The 26,549-nt window shown below is 48.4% G+C and overlaps 1 protein-coding gene across 1 annotated transcript; it reads left to right on the forward strand.

The window, feature by feature from the left end:
* The first annotated feature begins 10,533 nt into the window (after positions 1-10,533).
* MAP1LC3B (microtubule associated protein 1 light chain 3 beta) lies at positions 10,534-24,865 on the forward strand. Its single transcript, XM_033219256.1, has 4 exons — positions 10,534-11,183; positions 19,275-19,330; positions 22,267-22,373; positions 23,001-24,865. The coding sequence occupies exons 1-4, from the start codon at positions 11,144-11,146 to the stop codon at positions 23,173-23,175; spliced, it is 378 nt and encodes a 125-aa protein (XP_033075147.1). The 5' UTR covers positions 10,534-11,143; the 3' UTR covers positions 23,176-24,865.
* Positions 24,866-26,549: the final 1,684 nt, after the last annotated feature.

Consider the following 26,549-nt stretch of genomic DNA (forward strand, 5'->3'; position numbering starts at 1 on the left):
GTTCCATCGTGTCCGCCTTATGGTAACCAAAAGACCCGCGCTGCGGGGCTCTGCAGGGACCTTCGGGGGTCCAGAGCTCCCTGCGGAAGCCCCCGGGAGGACTTAGAGGGGCGGCGGCCAGCGCGGCCCAAGAGATCCGGGGATGCGCGCCCAGTCTGGAAAGGGAGGCCCTGCCACGCAGCGCCGCCCAAACGGCGCCAGTTCCTGCAGCTGCCGGAAGCCGCGCACACCCGCTCCAGCTGGGCCGCGCCGAGGCCGCGGAGCGGGGTCGTCTCCCAGGTACGCGGGTGGTGACCACGAAGGCGTCCTCTGACCAGAGCAGCCGCGCATGTCGCCGTGGGCTCGCCTCGGACCCCATCTCTTGGAGGCCCAGGCGGGAGTATAAACCGAGGCCGGGAGCTCGAGACCAGCCTGGGCAACACAGCGAGACCCCGTCTACAAAACAATCCAAATTTTAAAAAAAGAGGCTGAGGCGAGAGGATCACTTGATCCCAGGAAGCCGAGGCTGCAGTGCCCCGCGATGGCGCCACTGCACTCCAGCCTGGGCAACACAGCTTGACCCTGCCTCCAAAAAAAACAAAAAACAAAAATAGCCACAAATGGCTGGGCGCGGCGGCTCACATCTGTAATCTCAGCACCGTGAGAGGCAGAGACGGGTGGATCACCTGAGGTAAGGAGTTTGAGACCAGCCTGACCAACATGGTGAAACCCTGTCTCTTAAAAAAAAAAAAAAAGAAAGCCACACAGACCAGGAGCAGTGGCTCACGCCTGTAATTCTAACACTTTGGGAGGCCGAGGCGGGCAGATTGGTTAAGCCTAGGAGTTGGAGACCAGCCTAAGCACATAGTGAGACGCCCCCATCTCTACAAATAATTTAAAAAATTAGCCGGGCATGGTGGTGCCTACTGGGGAGGCTGAGGCGGGAGGATCGCTTGAGCCAGGAGTTGGTGGCTCCAGTGAGCTGTGATCACACCACTGCACTCCAGTCTGGACAACAGGGCAAGACCCTGTCTCAGAAAAAAAAAAAAAAAAAAAAAAACCACCAAGGCCAGGAGCGGTGGCTCACGCCTGTAATCCCAACACTTTGGGAGGCCGAGGCGGGCGGATCACGAGGGCAGGAGATTGAGACCATCCTGGCTAACGTGGTGAAATACCGTCTCTATTTAAAAAAATACAAAAAATTAGCTGGGCGTGGTGGCAGGCGCCTGTAGTCCCAGCTACTCGGGAGGCTGAGGCGGAGAATGGTGTGAACCCGGGAGGCAGAGCTTGCAGTAAGCCGAGATCGGGCCATTGCACTTCAGCCTGGGCAACAGAGCAAGACTCCTTCTCGACAACAACAACAAAAAAGCCCCACCAAAACCAAAAAATAATAATAAAAAAATGCAGGCCGGGCGCGGTGGCTCAAGCCTGTAATCCCAGCACTTTGGGAGGCCGAAACAGGCAGATCACGAGGTCAGGAGATCGAGACCATCCTGGCTAACCCGGTGAAACCCCGTCTCTACTAAAAAATAAAAAAAACTAGCCGGGTGAGGTGGCGGGAGCCTGTAGTCCCAGCTACTCGGGAGGCTGAGGCAGGAGAATGGCGTAAATCCGGGGAGGCAGAGCTTGCAGTGAGCTGAGATCCAGCTGCTGCATTCCAGCCCAGGCGACAAAGCAAGACTCCGTCTCAAAAAAAAAAAATCCATACAGATGCGCCTATGTCCAAACCTTGAGCATCTCAGGCCAACACTATTGAAAAATAGTACCTGACTGATTACCCTGGCCTCAGGTTCCTTGTTTTTCACTCCATCCCGCAGTTAGAATGCTCCTCCTTCCAGTGACCATAATAAATAAACTGAAAGCAAACTCTTTTCACAAGGTGGATCCACTTATTCACAAGTATGTCATGGTCCACTGGTCTCGAACTCCTGACCTCAGATGATCCGCCTGCCTTGGCCTCCCAAAGTGCTGGGATTACAGGTATGAGCCAGGAGCCATCACACCTAGCCTAGTTGGAAATATTATACTATTAATAGTTATAGCCACAGACACAGCATAGTGCTTGGTACACAGTAGTTGCATAATTAATTTATCATTGTTGGATGAATCGGTGACAACCACGAACATCTATTCAGTGCATATATTGTGTGACTTTACTGGTATTATTTACTGCTACCAATTTTTTTTCTTTTTTGGGGGGAGGGAGTCTCACTCTGTTGCCAGGCTGGAGTGCAGTGGCGTGATCTTGACTCACTGCAACCTCCAACTCCCGGGTTCAAGCGATTCTCCTGCCTCAGCCTCCCAAGTACCTGGGACTACAGGCGCCCGCCACCACGCCCAGCTGATTTTTTGTATTTTTAGTAGAGACAGGGTTTCACTGTGTTAGCCAGGTTGGTCTCGATCTCCTGACCTCGTGATCTGCCCGCCGTGGCCTCCCAAAGTGCTGGGATTACAAGTGTGAGCCACCGCGTCCGGCCTTTGTTGTTGTTGTTGTTGTTGTTGTTGTTGTTACAGGGTCTTGCTTTGTCACCGAGGCTGGAGTGCAGTGGTGCAATAACAGCTTACTGTAGCCTTGACCTCCCGGGCTCAGGTGATCCCCTGACCTCAGCTTCCTGAGCTAGGACTACAAGCAAACACCATCAAGGCTGATTTTTTTTTTTTTTTGGTAGACATGGGGTTTTGCCATGTTGTCCAGGCTGGTCTAGAACTCCTGGACTCAAGTGATCCACCCCACTCCTACCTGCCAAAGTGTTGGGATTATAGGTGTGCACCACCAGGCCCCACTGATTTTTGTAGAGATGAGGTTTCGCCGTTTTGGCCAGGCTAGTCTCTAACTCCTGACTTCGAGTCATCTGCCCGGGTCAGCCTCCCAGAGTGCTGGGATCAGAGGCACATGCCACCACGCCTGGCTTCATTTTTTTTTTTTTTTCATTCTTAATTATACAAATAATGTATAACTATTTCCTCACTGTTAAGATAAACACTACAGATAAAACAAAAGTTTTTGTTGATCACCATTCAATCCCCTCACATCCTTCGGGATAATCACTGTGAGCGATCTGGAGTATTCTCTTGCTGAACATAAGCTCCAAATAGATCTACAGAAATATATTTATAGATGTGTATCTTTTTAAAAAGTAGGCTGGGCGTGGTAGCTCACGCCTATAATCCGGGCACTGCGGGAGGCCGAGGTGGGCGGATCACCTGAGGTCAGGAGTTGGAGACTAACCTGGCCAACACGGTGAAAGTCCATCTCTACTAAAAATACAAAAATTAGCCGGTCATGGTGGTATGCGCCTGTAATCCCACCTACTCAGGAGGCTGAGGCAGGTGAATCACTTGAACCCAGGAGGTAGAGGTTGCAGTGAGTTGAAATCATGCCACTGCACTCCAGCCTGGATGATAGAGCGAGACTCCATCTCAAAAAAAAAAAAAAAAAAAAGGGCTGGGCGCAATGACTCATGCCTGTAATCTCAGCACTTTGGCAGGTCGAGGTGGGCGGATCATGAGGTCAGGAGATCGAGACCATCCTGGCTAACACGGTGAAACCCCATGTCTACTAAAACTACAAAAATTAGCCGGACATGGTGGTGGGCGCCTGTAGTCCCAGCTACTCAGGAGACTGAGGCAGGAGAATGGTGTGAGCCCGGGAGGTGGAGCTTGCAGTGAGCCAAGATCGTGCAACTGCACTCCAGCCTGGGCAACAGAGCAAGACTCTATCTCAAAAAAAAAAAAAAATTGTTTCAACTAATAACATCCTGCTATCTACTAGGGAGATCAGCCATTAAACAAGTGACCACACAGATAAATACATAAATTATAAATTGTAATGCTCTAACAATAAGTAAAACTAACAAGATCTTATAACAGAGACCAGACTTTGGATGATCAAAGGTTCTTTGAGGAAATGACATTTATAAATCAAAGGAAAATTTGGAGTTAGCCAGGAGGAGAACACTTGATGGGAGAATGTTCTAGAAAAAAAGGACAGTGGTCAGGCGTGGTGGCTCACGCCTATAATCCCAGCACTTTGGGAGGCCAAGGCGGGCGGCTCACCTGAGGCTGGGAGTTCAAGACCAGCCTGGCCAACATGGTGAAACCTTGTCTCTACTAAAAAAATACAAAAATTAGCCAGGCGTGGTAGTTGGCACCTGTAATCCCAGCTACTCGGGAGGCTGAGGCAGGAGAATTGCTTGAACCTGGGAGGCGGAAGTTGCAGTGAGCAGAGATTGAGCCACTGCACTCCAGCCTAGGCGACAGAGCAAGACTCTGTCTCAAAAAAAAGAAAAAGAAAAAAAGGACAACTGGTTGTCCCTGGCTCACTTAGTAGGAGAGGCCAGGAAGGGAGTTCTCAAGGCAATGGCATAGACAATGCTGGGAAGGAGCATCACCTGCCGGAGATCAGGTACTCAGGAGGCCCGAGGGAAACATGAGGCTGGTTCAGTCCAGGGTGTGATCTGAGCAGAAGCTGAAAATATAGGATGGAAATGAAAAATGACAAGAAAAAGAGATAAAAGAAAATATAGGATGGAGTCAGAATGTGAACTTGTGGAACACCAGATGAAGCCCTCACAAGTTCGGGAATGACACAGTGATGAAAGTGGTGTTTTGGGAAGCCAGCTCAGGCTTCAGTGAGCAGCATCGTATGCAAACGAATTGTACGCAGGATGATTTTATGTGGTACAGAAACATTTTATTTTTATTTTTTATTTTTTTTTATTTTTTTTGAGACTGAGTTTTTTTTTTTTTTTTTTTTTTTGAGGCTGTTACCCAGGCTGGAGTGCAGTGGCACAATCTCAGCTCACTGCAGCCCCCACCTCCCAGGTTCAAGCTATTCTCCTGCCTCAGCCTCCCCAAGTAGCTGGGATTACAGGCAAGTGCCACCACACTTGGCTAATTTTTGTATTTTTAATAGAGACGGGTTTTTTGCCATGTTGGCCAGGCTGGTCTCGAATTCCCGACCTCAGGCGATCCACCCACCTCAGCCTCCCAAAGTGCTAGGATGCCACTGCGCCCGGCCTTTGTTCTGGTTTAGTATTTGATACATGTAACTAGCACATCAAATTTATGATTGCAGGGTCATTACTGCTTATGGCAAAGCTATTTTAATATACCTTAAATAAAAAATGAGCTGTTTGAAAGAAAATGGTAACCCTAGAAGATGGTTGGTGATATATTAATAACCAAGGATGAAAAGCACATGATTAGAGGGACAAAAGACAGACAACAAGAATAACAGAAGGCCGTGAACCCAAAGCTGTGGAAGGATGGAATTAAAATTGACCATCAGGAGGCCGGGCGCGGTGGCTCACGCCTGTAATCCCAGCTCTCAGGGAGGCAGAGGTGGGAGGATAGCTTGAGCCCAGGAGTTCGAGACCTCCCTGGGTAATACAGCGAGACCCCGTTCTCCACAAAAAGGAAAAAAAAAAAAAAAAGACAAAAAATTGACCATCAGGATAGAATGAAAAGGCTGGGCATGGTGGCTCACACCCAGAATCCCAACACTTTGGGATGCCGAGTGGGGAAGATTGCTTGAGCCCAGGAGACTAGCTTGGGCAACAGAGTGAAACCTCGTCTCTACAAAAATAATCATAATAGGAAGAAAAGAATGACTGTGAGAGCTTCAGCAACACCTATTTGTGGGAAGGAACCCAAGGGGAAAGACGGTGCCAGCAGAAAAGTACTACACATTGAATCCTGACAGCTTAATATGTCCTTAGAACATGTTTACAATCCTTTATGTAGAAATGTATCCTTTAAAGAATAAGGAGGGTGCGTGCATTCTAAAACGAGGAAGAACTAGATAGAAGAGATCATTTGTTTTAACACTATGATGAGGCTTTACAATAATGACCTCTTTGTTAGTGAGAACTGATAACATCTAAGGAAGTAAGTCGAATATAGGGCTGGGCATTTTCCAATTGGTTGCCTCAAAGGTCACAAGTAGTATTTCCTGGACTGAAGAAAACCACATTAACTGGGCCGCATGGTGGCTCACGCCTGTAATCCCAGCACTTTGGGAGGCCGAGGCGGGCGGATCACGAGGTCGGGAGATCGAGACCATCCTGGCTAACACGGTGGAACCCCATCTTTACTGAAAATACAAAAAAATTAGCCGGGCATGGTGGCGGGCACCTGTAGTCCCAGCTACTGGGGATGCTGAGGCAGGAGAATGGTGTGAACCCGGGAGACGGAGCTTGCAGTGAGCTGAGATCGCACCACTGCACTCCAGCCTGGGCGACAGAGCAAGGCTCTGTCTCAAAAAAAAGAAAAAAGAAAGAAAACCACGTTAACTGTATCCCAATCAGTTCTCAAAATCCGGATGTGAAAAAATGGGATCTTACCCACTGCTCAAAAGAACTAGTCACACTAACTGGAAAGAAGGGAAAATACTCAAACGTTGAACAAGAGGGTCGCAGTTTAAAATAAGCGGGCTGATGGAGCCCCCACAGCTGTACACTTTGTCCTGGAATGGAGCAAAAGCTAGAAACACAGCAGTCCTACAGAATTTGTTTAGAATTAAAAAAACAGGCAAACAAAAACATGGTGGAACCTCAGTGCGTTCCACCAGGTGTTACACACTCATTTAAGAAACAGCTGCGGGTCGCGTGACTGATTTGTCAACGCTTTACCACGCGTTCTACTTTGCAATTCTTGAAGCTGAACAGAGGCCAAACTTCCCTGGGGAGGGGGACACTCAACATACAGCCTGCTCTGGCTACTTAACATTCCCTGAAAACTGCAGTCTATTCAGTGTCAACCTCTAAATCCTCCTGACCAAATCCTTTCTGAGAATAGCTCCCTGCACTCCTCTTGAGCAATACTTGTTTGTTTACTTGCTCTCAAGAGCAAAGCGATGACACCACGACGGATAGGACACTGGGCCTATCGTGGTGCAGACAACAAAGCCGGTGGCCTCTCTCTTCCAATCAGAAAGACGAGAGGAGGGAGAGGCCGAGCAGGCCAGAGGCCCCGAGCAAATTCTCCACATGACTTGCCGTCCATATTGAGTGTGGCAAAAAATAACCCCGATGCCTTCTGTAGGGCAGGTTAATGTTTTGTGATTCATTTGACAGGTTCTTACACACAGCTAGACAGCATGATTTACAGCCACTTACATCACTCATGCTGGGCCATCGCATTCAATTCTTAGCAGTTACATCATTTCCCCATGGTTATGGTCATTTCATGGTATGAAAAAAGGAATAGGGTGCCACTGCTGGGCTTTCAAGAATGAATAATTATTTGGCAGTTTAAAGGCGCCGTGAAATTCCTAGAGAAAACACTGAGTAAATTAAAATGAACAATGTGTTCTTGCTTTTTCTACTTTACGTGGATTATTACAGGGAACATTAACGTTTATATTACACTATGCTTATATTAACTAGGTTAAAATGATTCATGTGTAATATTAATTTACCAGTCCGAATATTGTTCACTACATTAAATTTCTACTAAACTGCAGTCTTTTGGGTCACGTGAAATGTTTCATAAATACTCAAGCACACTTATGCTTCCAAAAGTTACATGAAGTTGTTTCTTAATTTATATTTATTTGTATATGAATGTACATTATTATAATATATACTATATATAATTATATATTAACTAAATGTGTTATTCTTACATGGGGATGAAACCTATGAGCCACCTTTTATACCCCAATCGCTTTGGATTCTTTTCTGAGAGCTATGGAAGGATATGTGGCTTTAGATTCAAGTTGGAAGTAGAAGTTAGGCATAGAAGTGTAACAGATTTGCAAATGTGGACTCCACTTCTGTATTTTAAAAACACGCAGAGTAACCCTGGCCCATGACTACACAACCATCGATGCTGCTTCCTCTGGCCATGAAGCCAAGGCCAGCAGTGATTTGGTAAAGCTTTATGGATGCCCAAGGGTAGGAAAATTGGAGACTCTGCTTCCCCTCCCCCATCTCCATATGCCAGATATCGATTTTTCCCCTTCTTCTTGCATTTGGAACAGTTGTCCAGCAAGAGAAAGAAAAAGCCCATTTCTTACAAAGCAGCAATTCAGCCAAGAACGCACTCACCAGTCAATACTTAGTATCATAAAAATCCAGAAAAGAAACCAACACAGACTCCACTATCTTTTAAGACTTCAAAACTGATAATTTTATGTTTGATAGAAGGTAGGTACATAATATGTGCTTACTGGAAATTTTTTCTATTTTCACAGAATACAAACCAACAGACTATAGACATCTTCTGAACTCTGTCCTGGATCATGTGAAGGCACAGCTTTAGAGGTTAAAAATTTGGGAATCTGGGCCAGGCGCGGTGGCTCAAGCCTGTAATCCCAGCACTTTGGGAGGCCGAGGCGGGCGGATCACGAGGTCAGGAGATCGAGACTATCCTGGCGAACACAGTGAAACCCCATCTCTACCAAAAAGTACAAAAAACTAGCCGGGCGAGGTGGTGGGCGCCTGTAGTCCCAGCTACTCGGGAGGCTGAGGCAGGAGAATGGCGGGAACCTGGGAGGCGGAGCTTGCAGTGAGCTGAGATCCGGCCACTGCACTCCGGCCTGGGTGACAGAGCGAGACTCCGTCTCAAAAAAAAAAAAAAAAAATTTGGGAATCTGGAAACCAGAGATAATGTTTAAGTACTTTCTTTATTAATGTATGACGGTCAGAGATGTCCGAAGAACTATGACCAAAAAAAAAAAAAAAAAAAAATCAGGGACAGAAAGTGCCACCTGCATAAAAGCACCTTTATTTCACAGAGTGGTAGGATTGGCCAGGCGCGGTGGCTCACACCTGTAATCCCAGCACACTGGGAGGCCTGGGCGTGTGGATCACCTGAGGTTGGGAGTTCAAGACCAGCCTGGCCAACATAGTGAAACCCCGTCTCTGCTACAAATACAAAAATTAGCTGGGTGTGGTGGCGAGTGCCTGCAATCCCAGCTACTGGGGAGGCTGAGGCAGGAGAATCGCTTGAACCTGGGAGGCAGAGGTTGCAGTGAGCTGAGATCACGCCACTGCACTCCAGCCTGGGCAGCAGTGCAAGACTCTGTCTCAAAAAACAAATAAATAAAAAAATAAACAGTGATAGAATAAAGAACTACAACTAACATCATTCTTCTGATGGTGGGAGTAATTAATTATCCAAGGACCTAGGACAGTACTTGGCTTCTCTAGAAGAAATCCCAACTATATAAAACCACTTTAAGAAATATATTTTCTTTTTTTTTTTTTTTTCTTTTTTCTTTTTTTTGAGACGGAGTTTTGCTCTTTCCCCCAGGCTGGAGTGCAATGGCACGCTCTCGGTTCACTGCAACCTCCGCCTTCCAGTTTCAAGCGATTCTCCTGACTCAGCCTCCCGAGTAGCTGGGATTACAGGCGCCCACCACCACACCCAGCTAATTTTTGTATTTTTAGTAGAGATGGGGTTTCACCATGTTGACCAGGCTGGTCTCTAACTCTTGACCTCGTGATCCTCCTGCCTTTGCCTCCCAAAATGCTGGAATTACAGGTGTGAGTCACCACACGGCACGAGAAATATATTTTCATACTTTTTGTTTTTTGTGGAGAACCGGGTCTTGCTATGTTGCCCAGACAGGGCTCGAACTCCTGGGCTCAAGAGATCCTCCAGCCTCTGCCTCCGTAAGAGCTGGGATTACAGGCGAGAGCCACCACCCCCGGCTATTTTCGTATGTTTTGCACGTTTCAAGCTCACAGTGTAGATTGTATCAGCCTAATCCAATTACTTCATCCAATTGGGATAGAAGAAAGGCTTTTACAAAGTCAAAAGGAGAAATCCTGGAACTATGGGGGCTCTTTCAAAGTATTAGATATTAAAGAACAAAAACAGCCAAATAGCCGGGAGCCGTGGCTCACGCCTGTAATCCCAACTCTGAAGGAGGCCAAGGCGGGAGGGTCGCTTGAGGCCAGGAGTTCAAGACCAGCCTGGGCAACAAAGCGAGATCGCGGCTCTACTCCCAGCTTCTCGGGAGGCTTGAGCCCAGGAGGTAGAGGCCGCCACGAGCTATGATCGCGCCACTGCATTCCAGGCTGGGCAACAGAGCAAGACCCTATCTCAAAAAAACCCCAAAGAATCTAGGGCTGTTCCTACAGAGACACGTTGGCCATAGGCTGAGGTGGGCAATAGCAACCAACTATCGCATGGTGATTGACGCACTGCGGCCCATTTGGAGTCCTCAAATATGACTGCCCTTTTACAGATGAGTCCGAGACTCAAAAACTGTCACGAGTGTAAGGTGTCCCGCGAGTTTGGTGGCTGGGAGGCTGAGGGGTGGACAGGGCGGCTAGCGACGTGGGGCAGCCTGGCCGTCGCCGCAGGCGACCTAACGGGAGGAAGATCTCACAGCCACCAGGAGCGTCCCGAGCGCGGCGGCGGCGGGACTGGGAGAGGGGACTGCGCCCAGGATGGAGGCCTCCGGACAAAAGCAGTTCCGTAGACGCCCCAAGGCTGGGCGTCGAGTGACTGCGGGCGGAGGTCACCAACGGCCGCTCCCCGGAAGCCACCCACGGACCGCACGCGCCCCTGCACGCGGAGGGGGCCGGGGCTCCACGGCGAGCGGCGACCCTGTCTCCCGAAAAGGGCGCGGCCTGCCCTGCGCGCCTCAGCCCGGGGTGCCGGCGTCTGGGGCCGCACGGCCAAGTCTCTCTCCGGAGGGGAAGGGATGGTCGGGTTTAGCCCATGTCCCTTCCTTTGACCGGTCCCTCAAGAGCGCCCCGGGACACCACGCCCGTGGCTCAGCCTCCCCCGCCCCGCGCTGCCCTCTCCTCAGGCTCGGGCAGCAGGCTCCCGAGCGCCCACAGCCCCGGGCTGCGGCCCGGCCCACAACCGTCACCTCAGGCGCCCAGCGGTGCTGGGCGGGGCAGGGGCACCACCGGGAGCAAGCGCAGAGCGCCCGTTTCACCCATCGCGCACGCGCACACACCTACCCCGCCCCCACGCTACGTGCCTCTCCTGGGTTCCGCCACGCCCGCCATGGCGGCGGCCCCTGCCGGCTCTGGCCCCGCCCCTCGGTGACGCGCCGCGAGTCACCTGACCAGGCTGCGGGCTGAGAAGACACAAGGGAAGTCGCTATCGCCAGAGTCGGATTCGCCGCCGCAGCCGCCGCCGCCCCCAGGAGCCGCCGGGACCCTCGCATCGTCGCCGCCGCCGCCCAGATCCCCGCACCATGCCGTCGGAGAAGACCTTCAAGCAGCGCCGCACCTTCGGTGAGTGTCGCCGCGAGGGCGGCGGATGCGGCGGGTCCGGGGTCCGAGCTGTGGAGGGCGGCAGGGCCTTGGACGCCTTGAGGGGCCGAGGCCGAGCCGGGAGGCCGAGCGGGGCCGAGGGACGCGGGGCCCGGGGCACCGTGAGGGACCCAGGCCGGGGCCGAGCCGGGAGGGCCGGAGGCTGGTCTGGGCCGGGGTGGCCTGCGGACCCCTCGGAGGCCTAGGAGGAGGCAGCCCGCGGAGGGAGGGCGGGCGGGGACCGGTGCGCTCGGGGCCCCCGGGCCTGCTGAATCACCCGGCGCCCTCCGCGGCGGGGTCCCTGCCGCACCCCGGCCACCGCCGTCCCCTCGAGCGCGCTGCCGGGCGAGGGTCGCGCTTCTGGGGCTCAAGGGCCCCCGGGGCCACGCTGGGCAGTTCGGCTCTGAAGCCGGGCTGCGCCGGGACCCAGCGCGTCCCCTTCAGGGCGAGTTTTCCCGTCGAGGGAGCCCGCCCGGCTGCGAGTGCCCGTTGCAGACCCCAGTGCCTCCGTCGAGAGGAGGGAAACGTGCTGGGCCCCCGGGCCCGCCGCGCCCGGGACGGCCCACGGCGGTGTTGACAGTTGTGTGTGCAGCCCGGGAGCTGGGCTGGGACACTTCTCTTGGGTGTGCGTTGACGGTCTCAGCCTGACACCAGGAATACGTCCCTTCTCCGCCAGTTCAGACTGGAAACCCAACTGAGGTGTCCTGGCATTTGGTGAAACGTGCAGGTGTCACCATCACAATATTTCCTCCACGCAGATGATGCGAAGTGATTATGTCCCTTTTGAGCAAGAGAACGCAGCAGATCCGGATATCTGTTTCTGCCGAAGCTGCAGGCACCGGTTTGGTAGGGAAGCACCGTGTTCATGCTCATCCCCGTGGACGGCGAATGCCTGCCGCCGTCCTCGTCAGGAGCCCACACAGTGGTGCTGTTTGTCTGCTTTTGCCTAGTTTCCCGGAGTCCAGAAAGAGCTTAGCATTCATTTGAGTTTGGATCTAGTTTTGCAGGTCTCATTCTTAACCGTTATTTTATTTCTTGTGCCTGAGAAGCTTCAGTAATGCCTGAGAAACTTCCGTAAATGAAAATGGACCTTGGCTTGCCAAGCATATCTTTTCAAACAGCCTCTTGAGGCAGTCCGTTGGTTAGCAAGACTTAGACGTGCCTTTTCTGTTAGAAGTTTTCTTGTTAGTAACCTTAATGAACTCTTACTAGTGTCTAGGCTTGTTGAGCCCTGAGAGCAGCATTTAAGGCAGATTTTCTTTCTTTCTTTTGTTTTTGAGACAGGGTCTCGCTCTGTCACCTGGGCTGGAGTGCAGTGGCGCAGTCACAGCCCGCTGCAGCCTCGACCTCCCGGGCTAAAGCGATCCATCGGCCCACCTCAGATCTGGCTTTTGTTTTCACCAATGAAAAGTTAACTGGGAACATTTGTGTAGGAGAGATGCCTTTTTTCTCATAACAGAAACTATAGTTATTTTCTTTTTTGCTTATAGTACTTTTGGGTTATTCTGGAAAAATGTATGCGAAGAGTAGGTAGTAACGGTAGGAAATGTGAGATTAACACATCTGAACAAGGAATTTCCTGGAACCTAAAAGTGGCCCTGAGGGTAGACCAGCAATAATGCCCCATTTTTTTCCCATCGATGTATGTATCTTATATACACTGTATTTTCAGGGTTTTTCCCTTGGCTCACGTTTATTTTGCCCCCTCCCCTTTAAATGTCTCTTTAATAGTCACTTTGTTTTTTTTTTTTTTTTTTTTTTTTTTTTGAGACGGAGTCTTGCTCTGCCGCCGGGGCTGGAGTGCAGTGGCCGGCTCTCAGCTCACTGCAAGCTCCGCCTCCCGGGTTCACGCCATTCTCCTGTCTCAGCCTCCCGAGTAGCTGGGACTACAGGCGCCCGCCTCGTCGCCCGGCTAGTTTTTTGTATTTTGTAGTAGAGACAGGGTTTCACCGTATTAGCCAGGATGGTCTCGATCTCCTGACCTCGTGATCCGCCCGTCTCGGCCTCCCAAAGTGCTGGGATTACAGGCTTGAGCCACCGCGCCCGGCCTTTTTTAATAGTCACTTTGTAGACACGTCTTAAGTGTCTTTTAACAGCTGTTACCTTTCCTTGCTTCTAATTTTGGTAATTAAAAAATCTTTCTAGTTCATGAATATTTTGGTAATTTTGATCGTGATTACTGACAATTTTCAGACATGTGTAGCACAGTAAGTGAGGGAAATGAATCCTTGGAGAGAACCTCTTTATGGAGTCTAAGATTAGCCCCATTAGCTTGAGTGGTGCTTTCTCTTTCCAAGTGAGTGAGTTTAAGGTTAAAACTGAGTATAGCTCTGCTGATAAACTCTACCAGGATTGAGAGGGTTCTCAAAGTTGAAATGGATTTTAAGGCTCACTGAAAAGAACCCCTTCCTTTTGTAGCTAAAGAAACTGGGTGGGGCCTGGCGATGAAGATCATGGTCCACCTAGTGGCAGAGTCTGGACTGGTACGTTTAACCTGGCCTGAATTCTCCCAGTTTCCAGCAGGTAGCCATCATTTCCAGTATATTATAAGTGGACCAAGACTGTGTGAGTCAGGAGACATAGTGTGTCCTGGGAGATGTATTGGAAAACTGGAATGAACTTCAAAAATTAAAATTATGTGGGGCATGGTGGCTCACACCTGTAATCCCAGCACTTTAGGAGGCCAAGGCAGGATCGCTTGAGTTCGGGAGTTCAAGACCAGCCTGGGCAACATAGTGAGACCACATCTCTACCAGAAAAACAAAAAAAAACAAACAGACATAGAGTTGTTGTTGCTGTGTGGCCCAGGCTGGTCTTGAACTCCTGGCCTCAAGTGATCCTCCTGCCTTGGCTTCCCAAAGCCCTGGGATTACAGGTGTGAGCCACCATGCCTGGCCTGGGGGACGGGGAATGCTTCAATTCTTCTCTGAGAAGTACATCCTGGAAAATATGTGTAACTGAAATTGTACTTAAAATGACTAAAGATACCTCAAAACAACTTTGCAAATAACGTGTTCATTAAAATAGGAAACCTTAGGCTCCTACTCTTTATTTTAATGTTTGTAAAGCCTTCTAAGGATTCTTTTTTGTTTTAGAAGAAAGGAATCTGGGGAAGGAGATTAGATTTTGGTGTGCATCTGGAGCAATCATTCAGTTGTTGATTAACTATCTTCTATGTAAAGCCTAAGCCCTGGGGGAACACAGTTTGGCCTCGAGCTGGGTCCTTGACTGCCAGGGGGACAGTCTGTTGAGAAAGACAAATAAAAACAGATCATTACAGCATTAGGAAACTAAGGGAGTAAAAGACTTGCCCTCTTTCTCTGCCATTGACTGTGCTGTTCATAATGCTTCTGTTGAATATACTGTTAGCCTCTAAAACAGCTGTCTCCTGAAGAATGTGTGGAGCGTCAGTGCGTACTGTGTACAGCCAGTTACTTGGGATCAGCACTGGGTGCGCACTGTGTACAGCCAGTTCCTCCAGGCCCCGCACTGGGTGCGCCCTGTGTACAGCCAGTTCCTCAGGCCCGGCACTGGGTGCGCCCTGTGTACAGCCAGTTCCTCCAGGCCCCGCACTGGGTGCGCCCTGTGTACAGCCAGTTCCTCAGGCCCCGCACTGGGTGCGCACTGTGTACAGCCAGTTCCTCCAGGCCCGGCACTGGGTGCGCACTGTGTACAGCCAGTTCCTCCAGCCCGGCACTGGGTGCGCACTGTGTACAGCCAGTTCCTCCAGGCCCGGCACTGGGTGCGCACTGTGTACAGCCAGTTCCTCCAGGCCGGCACTGGGTGCGCACTGTGTACAGCCAGTTCCTCCAGGCCCGGCACTGGTGCGCACTGTGTACAGCCAGTTCCTCCAGGCCCGGCACTGGGTGCGCACTGTGTACAGCCAGTTCCTCCAGGCCCGGCACTGGGTGCGCACTGTGTACAGCCAGTTCCTCCAGGCCCGGCACTGGGTGCGCACTGTGTACAGCCAGTTCCTCCAGGCCCGGCACTGGGTGCGCACTGTGTACAGCCAGTTCCTCCAGGCCCGGCACTGGGTGCGCACTGTGTACAGCCAGTTCCTCAGGCCCGGCACTGGGTGCGCACTGTGTACAGCCAGTTCCTCCAGGCCCGGCACTGGGTGCGCACTGTGTACAGCCAGTTCCTCCAGGCCCGGCACTGGGTGCGCACTGTGTACAGCCAGTTCCTCCAGGCCCGGCACTGGGTGCGCACTGTGTACAGCCAGTTCCTCAGGCCCGGCACTGGGTGCGCACTGTGTACAGCCAGTTCCTCCAGGCCCGGCACTGGGTGCGCACTGTGTACAGCCAGTTCCTCCTCGGCACTGGGTGCGCACTGTGTACAGCCAGTTCCTCCAGGCCTGGCACTGGGTGCGCACTGTGTACAGCCAGTTCCTCCAGGCCCAGCACTGGGTTTTTGTTGCTGCTGGACAGGCTGCTAAGATGCTCCTATGGGAGACTTGGGTGCTATTCTTTACAGCTTAAGGAAGTAACTTGTCTTTTATATACTTCACACCTTTCATGAAAATAATCATTTTTGTCTTTTTAGGTCGTATTTTGGGAATCAATCAGGGTAAAGATAACTTTATTTATTTATTTATTTATTATTTTTTTTGTTTGAGACGGAGTCTCGCTCTGTCGCTCCGGCTGGAGTGCAGTGGCCGGATCTCAGCTCACTGCAAGCTCCGCCTCCCGGGTTTAAGCCATTCTCCTGCCTCAGCCTCCCGAGTAGCTGGGACTACAGGCACCCACCACCTCGCCCGGCTAGTTTTTTGTATTTTTTTAGTAGAGACAGGGTTTCACAGTGTTAGCCAGGATGGTCTCGATCTCCTGACCTCGTGATCCGCCCGTCTCGGCCTCCCAAAGTGCTGGGATTACAGGCTTGAGCCACCGCGCCCGGCCGTAAAGATAACTTTAAACACTATAGTGTCTGACTTTGAAACTTCATAGAGCCTTTCTGTTTTTTCCTTCTTTCCTTTTTTTTTCTTTTTTTTGAGACAGGGTCTCACGCTGTTGTCACTCAGGCTGGAGTGCAGTGTCATGATCTCAGCTCACTGCAACCTCCGCCTCCTGAGTTCAAGTGATTCTCCTGCCTTAGCCTCCTGAGTAGCTGGGATTACAGGCGCCCACCACCACGCCCAGCTAACTTTTGTATTTTCAGTAAAGATGGTTTCACCATGTTGGCCAGGATAGTCTTGAACTCCTGACCTCAGGTGATCCACCCGCCTCAGCCTCCCAAAGTGCTGGGATTACAAACGTGAGCCACCACACCCGGCCAAACCTAGTTTCTTATATTAAAAAAATCTTTCCGGCCAGGCGCGGTGGCACAAGCCTGTAATCCCAGCACTTTGGGAGGCTGAGGCAGGCGGATCACGAGGGCAGGAGATTGAGACCATCCTGGCTAACACAGTGAAATCCCGTCTCTACTAAAAAAAATACAAAAAATTAGCCGGGCATGGCGGTGGGCGCCTGTAGTCCCAGCTACTGGGGAGGCTGAGGCAGGAGAATGGTGTGAACCTGGGAGACGGAGCTTGCAGTGAGCCGAGATCGTGCCACTGCAATCCAGCCTGGGCGACAGAGTGAGACTTCCGTCTCAAAAAAAAAAAAAAAAAAAACTTTCCCCTCTGCCTGAACGTTTCTACTTTTAGATTTATTAGGATAAGCTTTTAAATGTGAAACATTCCAGGATATATGAAAGAGAGGTATCATTTATTTGCTGGAGTGAATTAAATCGTGATTTTCCCTATACACGGAAATAATCTACACAGACACAATGGAGGTTTTTATTGTGAAGAGGGTCTGGGGTAGGACAGGCATAGGAAGAGGTCTCGTAAATAGGAGGGGTGATGATGAGGGGTCACTGAGAACCTCGCTGGGAAGTAGAGAAGGAGTCAAAGGATAAGAGCCACTAGGTTAATTTTACTATTAACAATATCTAAATTTATCATTTTTATTTTTTATTTTTTATTATTTTGAGACAGTCTTGCTCTGTCACCCAGTCTAGAGTACAGTGGCATAATCTTGGCTCACTGCAACCTCTGCCTCCCGAGTTCAAGCGATTCCTCTGCCTCAGCCTCCCGAGTAGCTGGGATTACAAGCATCTGCCACCGCGCCCAGCTAATTTTTGTATTTTTAGTCGAGTTGGGGTATCACCATTGTGGCCAGGCTGGTCTCGAACTCCTGACCTCGTGATCCACCCGCCTTGGCCTCCCAAAGTACTGGGATTACAGGCATGAGCCACTGCACCTGGCCACTAAATTTATCATTTGCATATTTATTCAATAGGAATATGCACTGGTAGAAATCCATGAGTTTGCAATCTTTGTAGCAAAGATGTTTATATTTAGTAATGTATCTTAGAAGCTGATTTTAAAATTTTGGATGGGGAGACAGAAGTCGAACTTATGGCAGTACTTGAAAATAGGAATTTTTAAAGTTTTTATAAAGAGTGATACTAAAATTGGGCCAGGCGCGGTGGTTCACACGTGTAATCCCAGCACTTTGAGAGGCCAAGGCAGGTGGATCATGAGGCCAGGAGATCGAGACCATCCTGGCTATGGAGGAAAACCATAGCCCGTGTCTACTAAAAATACAAAAAAATTAGCCAGACGTGGTGGTGGGCGCCTGTAGTCCCAGCTACTCAGGAGGCTGATGCAGGAGAATGGCGTGAACCCAGGAGGCGGAGCTTGCAGTGAGCGGAGATTGCACCACTGCACTCCAGCCTGGGCAACAGAGTGAAACTCCATCTCAAAAAAAAAAAAAAAGTGATACTAAAATTTTTTTTAATCCAAATGAGATTGGCAATGATGTTAGAGTAACGTCATCTTTATGTAGGTCACACCATCTTTTTTCTGTCTCAAGAAGTTCATGACATTGATTATTTATTTGTCCTTACCATGAGAATCAATCCTACCATAGTAAATCAAGGTGATTTTGCTCATTTTTTTTTTTTTTGGAAGTTTTAAATAATGCCATCTAAGTCATATATTCACATATTGCCTTTTTTTAAATACATGTATTGCTTTGTAAATGACTTCTCTCCAACTATATTTGTGGGTTTTTGAGAACTGAACTTGGCTTGCTTTTTTTCCTGTACTGCCCACAGTCTAGTACAGCTGTTGAACGTTGAATCAGTAAGTCGTTCTGTTAAAAGGGAGAATAGGTATGTCTTTAGAAAAATATTCAACAGTAGACTTTGTGTCTTAAGCTGTGATTTCTCTTAGGTACTGAAGAAAACTAAAACTCAAGAATATTTTTTTTCTTTCCATATTCCGTTCTTTTTTGTTTTTTTGAGACAGAATCTTGCTCTGTTTCCCAGGCTGGAGTGCAGTGGCGCAATCTCTGCTCACTGCAACCTCCATGTCCCAGGTTCAAGTGATTCTCCTGCCTCAGCCTCCCGAGTAGGTGGGATTACAGGCATGTGCCATTATGCCCGGCTAATTTTTGTATTTTTAGTAGAGATGGGACGGGGTTTCACCATGTTGGCCAGACTGGTCTCGAACTCCTGACCTCAAGTGATCTGCCCACCTCGGCCTCCCAAAGTGCTGGGATTACAGGCATGAACCAGTGTGCCCAGCCTCATATTCCATTCTCTTGAGCAGTTTTTCTCTTAGGCACTGTATCATTAAAAAGCTGGAAGTGATAAGAGAAAATGGTATTTCCTGGTTTATAAGGGATATAATGGATTCCATTTTCAACTATGGAAAATTAACAAAAATTGAAGTTAATATTATAGGTAGTAGTGGTCTTTGGAGGAAGGATTTGGACTCATGCAGTGGATCTGCCTTGTATATCTGTCCACAAACTTGGGCTCCCAGTTCCTTGAAATCAGTTGTCCCATATTCCTGGTCTGTGTCCTATCACCTGATGTAGAGCCATGTATGTTATATTGTCTTTGGCCTTAGATACAAACCTTTATCAGATTTGAAGTGTTCATGTTTTGTTTCTTTAAGTTCTAGGAAAGATGACTTCACTGTTCTGCTGTGCCACGGCTAACAGCTGAACTTGGATGTAGGACCAGCAGCAGAGCTGGAAAGAAACTAGCCCTTAATAATGCTTCTATCTCTTCATTTCATTGCAGAACAAAGAGTAGAAGATGTCCGACTTATTCGAGAGCAGCATCCAACCAAAATTCCGGTAGGTAGTCTCAGGCCTCGGTTTCAGTCACAAATGTACACAGGGGAGAGCACTGCATAAGTGCATCCACTTGACAGGGTCTTTATAGGAATCACCAGACAGCCAAACCCTGGGTGTCAGTTTCACAACCTAGAAGGAGGTATCCTTTTTTTTAAGAGACAGGGTCTCACTCTGTTTCCCAGGCTGGAGTGCAGTGTTGCAATCATAGCTCACTGCAGTCTCAGCCACCTTGTGCTCAAGCAGTCCTCCCTCCTCAGCCTCCTGAGTATCTGGGACTAGAGGTGAACGCCACCATACCTGGCTAATTTTTTTAAGTTTTTTTGTAGAGACAGGGTTTTGCTGTGTTACCCAGGCTGATCTCAAACTCCTGGGCTCAAATGATCCTCCACCTTGATCTCTCAAAGTGTTGGGATTACAGGCATGAGCCAGTGGCTGGCCTCAGGATCCAAGATTTCTCTACTGCCTCTAATTTCTGCTACCACTTAAACTCAGGCAGGTGGAGCCTACACACTGATATTTCCTTGTGGATATCACACTTCTGAGCAGGCCTGCTAGATAAAGCTCTCAAACTTACCAGGGAAGGTGATGACAGCTTGACTCAGCCTTACACAGAACCCTATGTAGGTCTCACACAATGGAACAATGTACAAATAAGCATTTTTCTTTCCCAAAGAAGCATGTAAAGATTTCCCATTCCTGCCACTCAACTTCTCTTTGTTACGATAGGGTAGAAGAATTACCGTATATAGAGAAGATGTCTGCAGCGCTCAGTAAACACAGACGCTAATGAGACTCAGAGGCTCATCTGTGGTCAGATATTATAGCAGTTTAGAATTAAAAAACAAAATATTTTGCTCCATGGAAAGGAAGTATGGTGAGGAGCTGACTAATTATTTATTTATTTATTTATTTATGAGACGGAGTGTCGCTCTGTCGCCCAGGCTGGAGTGTAGTGGTGCAATCTTGGCTCACTGCAAGCTCCGCTTCCTGGGTTCACGCCATTCTCCTGCCTCAGCCTCCTGAGTAGCTGGGAGTACAGGCACGTGCCGCCACGCCCAGCTAATTTTTGTATTTTTAGTAGAGATGGGGTTTCACCATGTTGGCCAGGATGGTCTTGATCTTTTGACCTCATGATCCACCCGCCTCGGCCTCCCAAAGTGCTGGGATTACAGGTGTGAGTCACTACGCTGGCCTGATGGATTTATTTAAATTAATAATATGAAACTATATTTGTTCCCTGTGTAGTTCAAATACATATATATATATAATTTTTTTTTTAAGGCGGAGTCTCGCTCTGTCACCCAGGCTGGAGTGCAGTGGCGTAATCTCGTCTCACTGCAAGCTCCGCCTCCTGGGTTCACGCCGTTCTCCTGCCTCAGCCTCCCAAGTAGCTGGGACTACAGGCACCCGCCACCTCGCCCGGCTAGTTTTTTTTTTTTTTTTTTGCATTTTTCTAGTAGAGACGGGGTTTCACCATGTTAGCCAGGATGGTCTCGATCTTCTGACCTCGTGATCCGCCCGCCTCAGCCTCTCAAAGGGCTGAGATTACAGGCGTGAGCTACCACACCCAGCCTCAAATACTTGTATTTTTAACCTCATTTAAAGAAATATTTTCTCAAAATGAAAGTACCAGGTCATTATGCACAAAACTTTATCTGTAGAACCATCTAATAATGGACTCTACTCACCTTGTCAAATATAATTTTTTCATGTCTCTAGTGTGGAAAAACATTGAGCATATTACTATAATTAGGAACTTACACATTTATTAAAACACATGCATTTACTTTATTTATCTATTTATTTATTTTAATGGATGAGAGGTTTTTATGTTGCCCAGGTTGGCCTCGAACGCATAGTCTCGCCTCTGTATGCGCCAGGACAACCATTCAGAGCCACCGCGGCTCCCGAAACACATGCATTTACTTTCATTAGAACTTCAGCCATGTCTCAGGATATGGTGGTTTTGGAATTGAGAGTTTCAGATGTTTTGTGCTTGACGCTAGCTCCCAGCCTCTCTGCTTCGGTAAGGCTTGAGGTCTTTTTCTGACTAGGTATGTATTTTTCATTGTTCCAAAATTGAAACACAAAGGATACATAGCAAAGTATTTTCCCCACTTCCTACCTGGCGGCAGCCATATCGTCTCTCGCGTACCGTATGTTGTAAGGGGTAGATGTCGAAGCCAGCAAATGATCACTCTTCACAGGAGAGCCACGAGGAAGCTAATGAATGTGCTTTTTCAAAGCCCATTTTGGCTTGTGCTAGTTAGAATGTAGGAGGCATTTTATCTGTTTTTCATTGTTGATGACTATTTTACTTATTTGTTTATTGGAGACAGTCTAGCTCTATGCCCTAGGCTGGAGTGCAGTGGCGCAATCTCAGCTCACTGCAACCTCCGCCTCCCAGGTTCAAGTGATTCTCATGTCTCAGCATCCCAGCTGCACCTGCCGCCACACCTGGATAATATTTGTATTTTTAGTAGAGACGGGGTTTTGCCATGTTGACCAGGCTGGTCTCGAACTCCTGACCTCAGGTGATCTGCTCGCCTCACCCTCCCAAAGTGCTGGGATTACAGGCGTGTGCCACCATGCCCAGCCTGATGACTTTTTTTTCTGAGATGGAACGTCACTGTTTCCCAGGCTGGAGTGCAGTGGCACGATCTCGGGCTCACTGCAAGCTCCACCTCCCGGGTTCATGCCTTTCTCCTGCCTCAGCCTCCCGAGTAGCTGGGATTATAGGCGCCTGCCACCATGCCCAGCTAATTTTTTTTGTATTTTTAGTAGAGACGGGGTTTCACCGCGTTAGCCAGGATAGTCTTGATCTCCTGACCTCATGATCTGGCTGCCTTGGCCTCCCAAAGTGCTGGGATGACAGGCGTGAGCCACCGCGCCCGGCCTGATGACTATTTTAAAATCACTTCTGGCTTCCTTTCCAGGTGATAATAGAACGATACAAGGGTGAGAAGCAGCTTCCTGTCCTGGATAAAACAAAGTTCCTTGTACCTGACCATGTCAACATGAGTGAGCTCATCAAGATAATTAGGTATTCAGCCACTTTTGTTTTATAATAAATTTCCTTTGAGTAACTTATTCTTTCTGAAACTTACAGATAAATCTTTAGTTCTGGTTAAAATCTTCAAAAAAATCTTTTTCAGCTGAATTCAGTTCTGATTAAAACCATTTCCACTTAAAACTATAAAATGTTTCTTTTTTTGAGGTTTTATATTTCTTACTTGCTAGACTTCAGATCTAGTTTCTATTATCATAACATCTAAGGTAGATGTTTCCTGCTGAAAATCAATGTTACAAGTTATTAAGGTTTTGTACAGCAAAGCTAAAGAGAATGTGGACTGAGTTGAGTGGCAAAAAATGGCACAGGCTTAGATCTTAGAATAGTTTAGAAACTGTATTTGAACTGCTTTCTCACAGTAGACACTGTAACAGCTATTCAGACCGCATACTAAAGTCAGCCTAAAGTGTCATCTTTCAGTGATGACAGCTCATGTCAGTATAATCAAGGGAAATGTCCTGTGCTTTATGAGAAGTATTGGATTCAAGAGCATCTAGAACATTTTCATATTTTATTGATCAGAGCGGGTGATATTTTAACACACGCTTCATCCTTCTGGTATTGTCGTCAATATTTCTTCATGTTGTTTTCTTTCGACAGAAGGCGCTTACAGCTCAACGCTAATCAAGCCTTCTTCCTGTTGGTGAACGGCCACAGCATGGTGAGCGTCTCCACACCCATCTCAGAGGTGTATGAGAGTGAGAAGGATGAAGATGGATTCCTGTACATGGTCTATGCCTCCCAGGAGACGTTCGGGCTGAAATTGTCAGTGTAAAACTAGAAAAATGCATCTATTCTAGAATTTTTTAAACCCTTACCAAGGAAAAAAAAGGGATGTTACCAACTGAGATGGATCAGTTCATCTAATCACAGATCATCCAGCAGTAGTGTTCCCGCCTAGGAGTGTTAGGAAGTTCTGTTTGTGTTTCAAGCAGAAAACTGAGCTCCAAGTGAGCACATTCAGCTTTGGAAACTATATTATTTAATGTAGGCTAGCTTGTTTTCAGATTTTAAAAATTTAAAAATAAAATACTTTGCATTCTAAGTTGCCAATAAAATACACCTTCAAGTTATTTTAATGCTCTCTTCTCACTAATAGGAACTTGCAATTCCAGGAGTAATTTAAAGGCTTTCAGAGAGACCCTGAGTCTTCTCTTCAGGTTCACAGAACCCGCCGCCTTTTCGGGTAGAAGTTTTCTACTCAGCTAGAGAGATCTCCCTAAGAGGATCTTTAGGCCTGAGTTGTGAAGCGTAATCCCCGCAAAATGCATTTGCCATCAGAGTTGGCACAAACGCAGGGTAAACGAGGTGTAAGAAAACGGCCCTGCCTGTAAACTGCTGAAGGTCCCCAGCTCCTAACAGAACCCAAAGTCCACACTCCTGCAGGGGCAGACATTTCGGGTTTGTTCTCTAGATATAGTTACACACATAAAGACACCACTCAAAAGGAAACTTGAATAATTTATAACTTTGATCTAGTTTCTGAAAAGACCCTGGAGAAAGAGTGGCATTTCTTCTGTTACAAGTTTTGAGTTCAAACTGGTGCCTGTGTTGTTACGGAAAGCAGCAGAGTACCAGTGTCATTCTGGAAGACAGCGGTAGAAACCACAAAATGGTGTAACTGAAAGCATTAACATTCAGACACACTCGCTTCTGCCTTCTGGCTTAAAGCTATGGATGATTCACGTTTTTTTAATGTTAAATGTATAACTCAATATTACTGAAAAGGTTCCCACATTTTGAATAGTAGTTGTCACTGTTAGGTCAGCCAGCCATTAGAATTCTCCCACACTAAGTGCATGTCAGTTGTGGAGAACACATAGCAAAAAGAGCCATACGCTCTTTACAGATACTAATGTCAAGAGTTAAACCTCCTCAGGTTCAACCTGTGATAAAAGACCAGTGCTTCCCACTACCTGCATGGGGTTCGCTATTTATAATTTTCTTGGGAGTATCACAGGAAAATCGCAGTTATACCACGTTAGACCCTATGTGTGGCAGGTCACAAGGTACCCTTGTGTGTGGAGATGTGTGTGGAATACCTGTATACATTAGTGAATACCTGTATACATTAGTGAAAGCTGTTTACTGTAATGGGGAAAACCGGATTCCCTGCATCTGGGCCCTCTACTGATTGTTAAAGGAGTTCCTGTCACCTGCTCTCCCCCCAGTGCATGCGTCTGTCTACCTGGCTAATAACTTTTAATATGTGTATTTTTACATTATGTAAATTCTTAACTGGCCTGTCTCGTTTAGACTGTATACATCGTATCTGACATTATTGTTACTACTGTGTGATCAGTAAGATTCCTATAAGAAATACTGCTTTTTAAAAAAAAAAAAAAAGGTAACATGCTGAGGGGTGACCTATATCCCATGTGAGTGGTCACTTTATTTATAGGATCTTTAAAACAAGTACATTTTTAATGAACTAAGTTGAATAAAGGCACAATTAAAAACTGTCATCAAAGCTCAGTTTAATGGGATCCGTTTTTGAGACTTGGATCCCCCAGTTTGCACTTTCCAAAGCAAAGCAGGTCCTTGTATTCCCAAGGAGGGGCATCCAGGCTGGTCCTCTCGTGCTGAGGGGGCACTCACATGGAGGAACACCACCCTCTGAGGGCCTCTGCCTTGTCAAGGGCACCCTCCCCACCTTGGCCAAGGCCCTGCCACCAGGTCTAGCCTTTATAAAGCGAAGTCCTCTTGAGAACTCACGTGTCACGGGCTATGAGGATGGATGCGAATTGACTCACTCACGTGTTTTGTGGGAATAAACACCGAACAACCTACTCCTGTAAACCAACCACCACCATAGATATCAGGGGTGTGTGTGGTTAAGAAAGTGTACCCTCGGGGGACATGGGGAGCTGCTGGCACCGTGTACAGATGCAGCACACACACACTTCAGCACTCAGGCCAGACAAAAAGTGGCCAGCCTCCTCATCTAGGGAACTCTGAGCCCAGCTCCAGTTTAAGTAGGCACCTGAAAGTCTGCTGAAAAATACAAGAGTGACACGAGACAACTGCCTTCCCAGCCCAGGTGCTCCACAGAAGCAGCTTGTCCCTCGTCCTGTCTTCAGAGCTCCCCGTGGGTGCTGTGTCCCCACTTACTTCCCTGACGTCACCAGGGCACATGCTCAGTATGTTGCCACCTCTCAAATCCAGAAGGGTGTGGTCTTAGATGCCATGGGAGTGATTCTGTATGTTGCCGAGTCAGTCACAGGCTGGTGTAGCAGGTGGTGGCTTTTGTCATTGTGTCACCCCCTCTGCAGCAGGCCTGCTCCCTCCCTGAAAGTCACTTCTGGGTAGGGCCACATTCCCAAGGTATCTGACATCCATTCATGCTAACTTTCATTTTTATGGAAACTCATGTTGAAACATCTTGAACCCCAAATCAGGAATTTACATCTTTTGTCATTAGCAGGGACACTTTAAAAAAAAAAATACAAGCCGGGCGCGGTGGCTCACACCTGTAATCCCAGCACTTTGAGAGGCCGAGGCAGGCGGATCACGAGGTCAGGGGATCAAGACAATCCTGGCTAACACGGTGAAACCCCGTCTCTACTAAAAAAATATGAAAAATTTGCTGGGCGTGATGGCGGGCGCCTGTAGGCCCAGCTACTCGGGAGGCTGAGGCAGGAGAATGGCATGGGGCTTGCAGTGAGCGGAGATCACGCCACTGCACTCCAGCCTGGGCAACAGAGCGAGACTCCATCTCAAAAAAAAAACACTTGGCCAGGTGTGGTGGCTCACGCCGGTAATACCAGCACTTTGGGAGGCTGAGGCAGGCGGATCACCTGAGGTCCAGAGTTCAAGACCAGCCTGACCAACATGGAGAAGCCCAAGTCTACTGAAAAATGCAAAATTAGCCAGGCGTGATGGCGGATGCCTGTAATCCCAGCTACTCGGGAGGCTGAGGCAGGAGAATCGCTTGAACCCCGGAGGTTGGCGTGAGCCGAGATCGTGCCATCGCATTTCAGCCTGGGCAACAAGAGTGAAACTCCATCTCAAAAGAAAACAACAAAACTTGGCACCTTGATAGAGAATGAATGGATTTAAAGTCAGGTATCCCTTTTGTAAATCTGAGAGGGTAGAAAGGATGGAACCCCTAGTTTGGAGATTCAGACTGATCTGAAAAGGTGTGTGGCT

Source organism: Trachypithecus francoisi, unplaced genomic scaffold (assembly GCF_009764315.1).
Source record: "Trachypithecus francoisi isolate TF-2019V2 unplaced genomic scaffold, Tfra_2.0 Lachesis_group10, whole genome shotgun sequence".
NCBI classification, from domain to species: domain Eukaryota; kingdom Metazoa; phylum Chordata; class Mammalia; order Primates; family Cercopithecidae; genus Trachypithecus; species Trachypithecus francoisi.

Excerpts from the sequence above, each read along its gene's own strand:
- MAP1LC3B (XM_033219256.1), top strand. The coding sequence starts at position 11,144 with ATGCCGTCGGAGAAGACCTTCAAGCAGCGCCGCACCTTCG. Across the intron at positions 11,184-19,274 it reads CAAGCAGCGCCGCACCTTCG|AACAAAGAGTAGAAGATGTC; the intron begins GTGAGTGTCGCC and ends ATTTCATTGCAG. Across the intron at positions 19,331-22,266 it reads AGCATCCAACCAAAATTCCG|GTGATAATAGAACGATACAA; the intron begins GTAGGTAGTCTC and ends CTTCCTTTCCAG.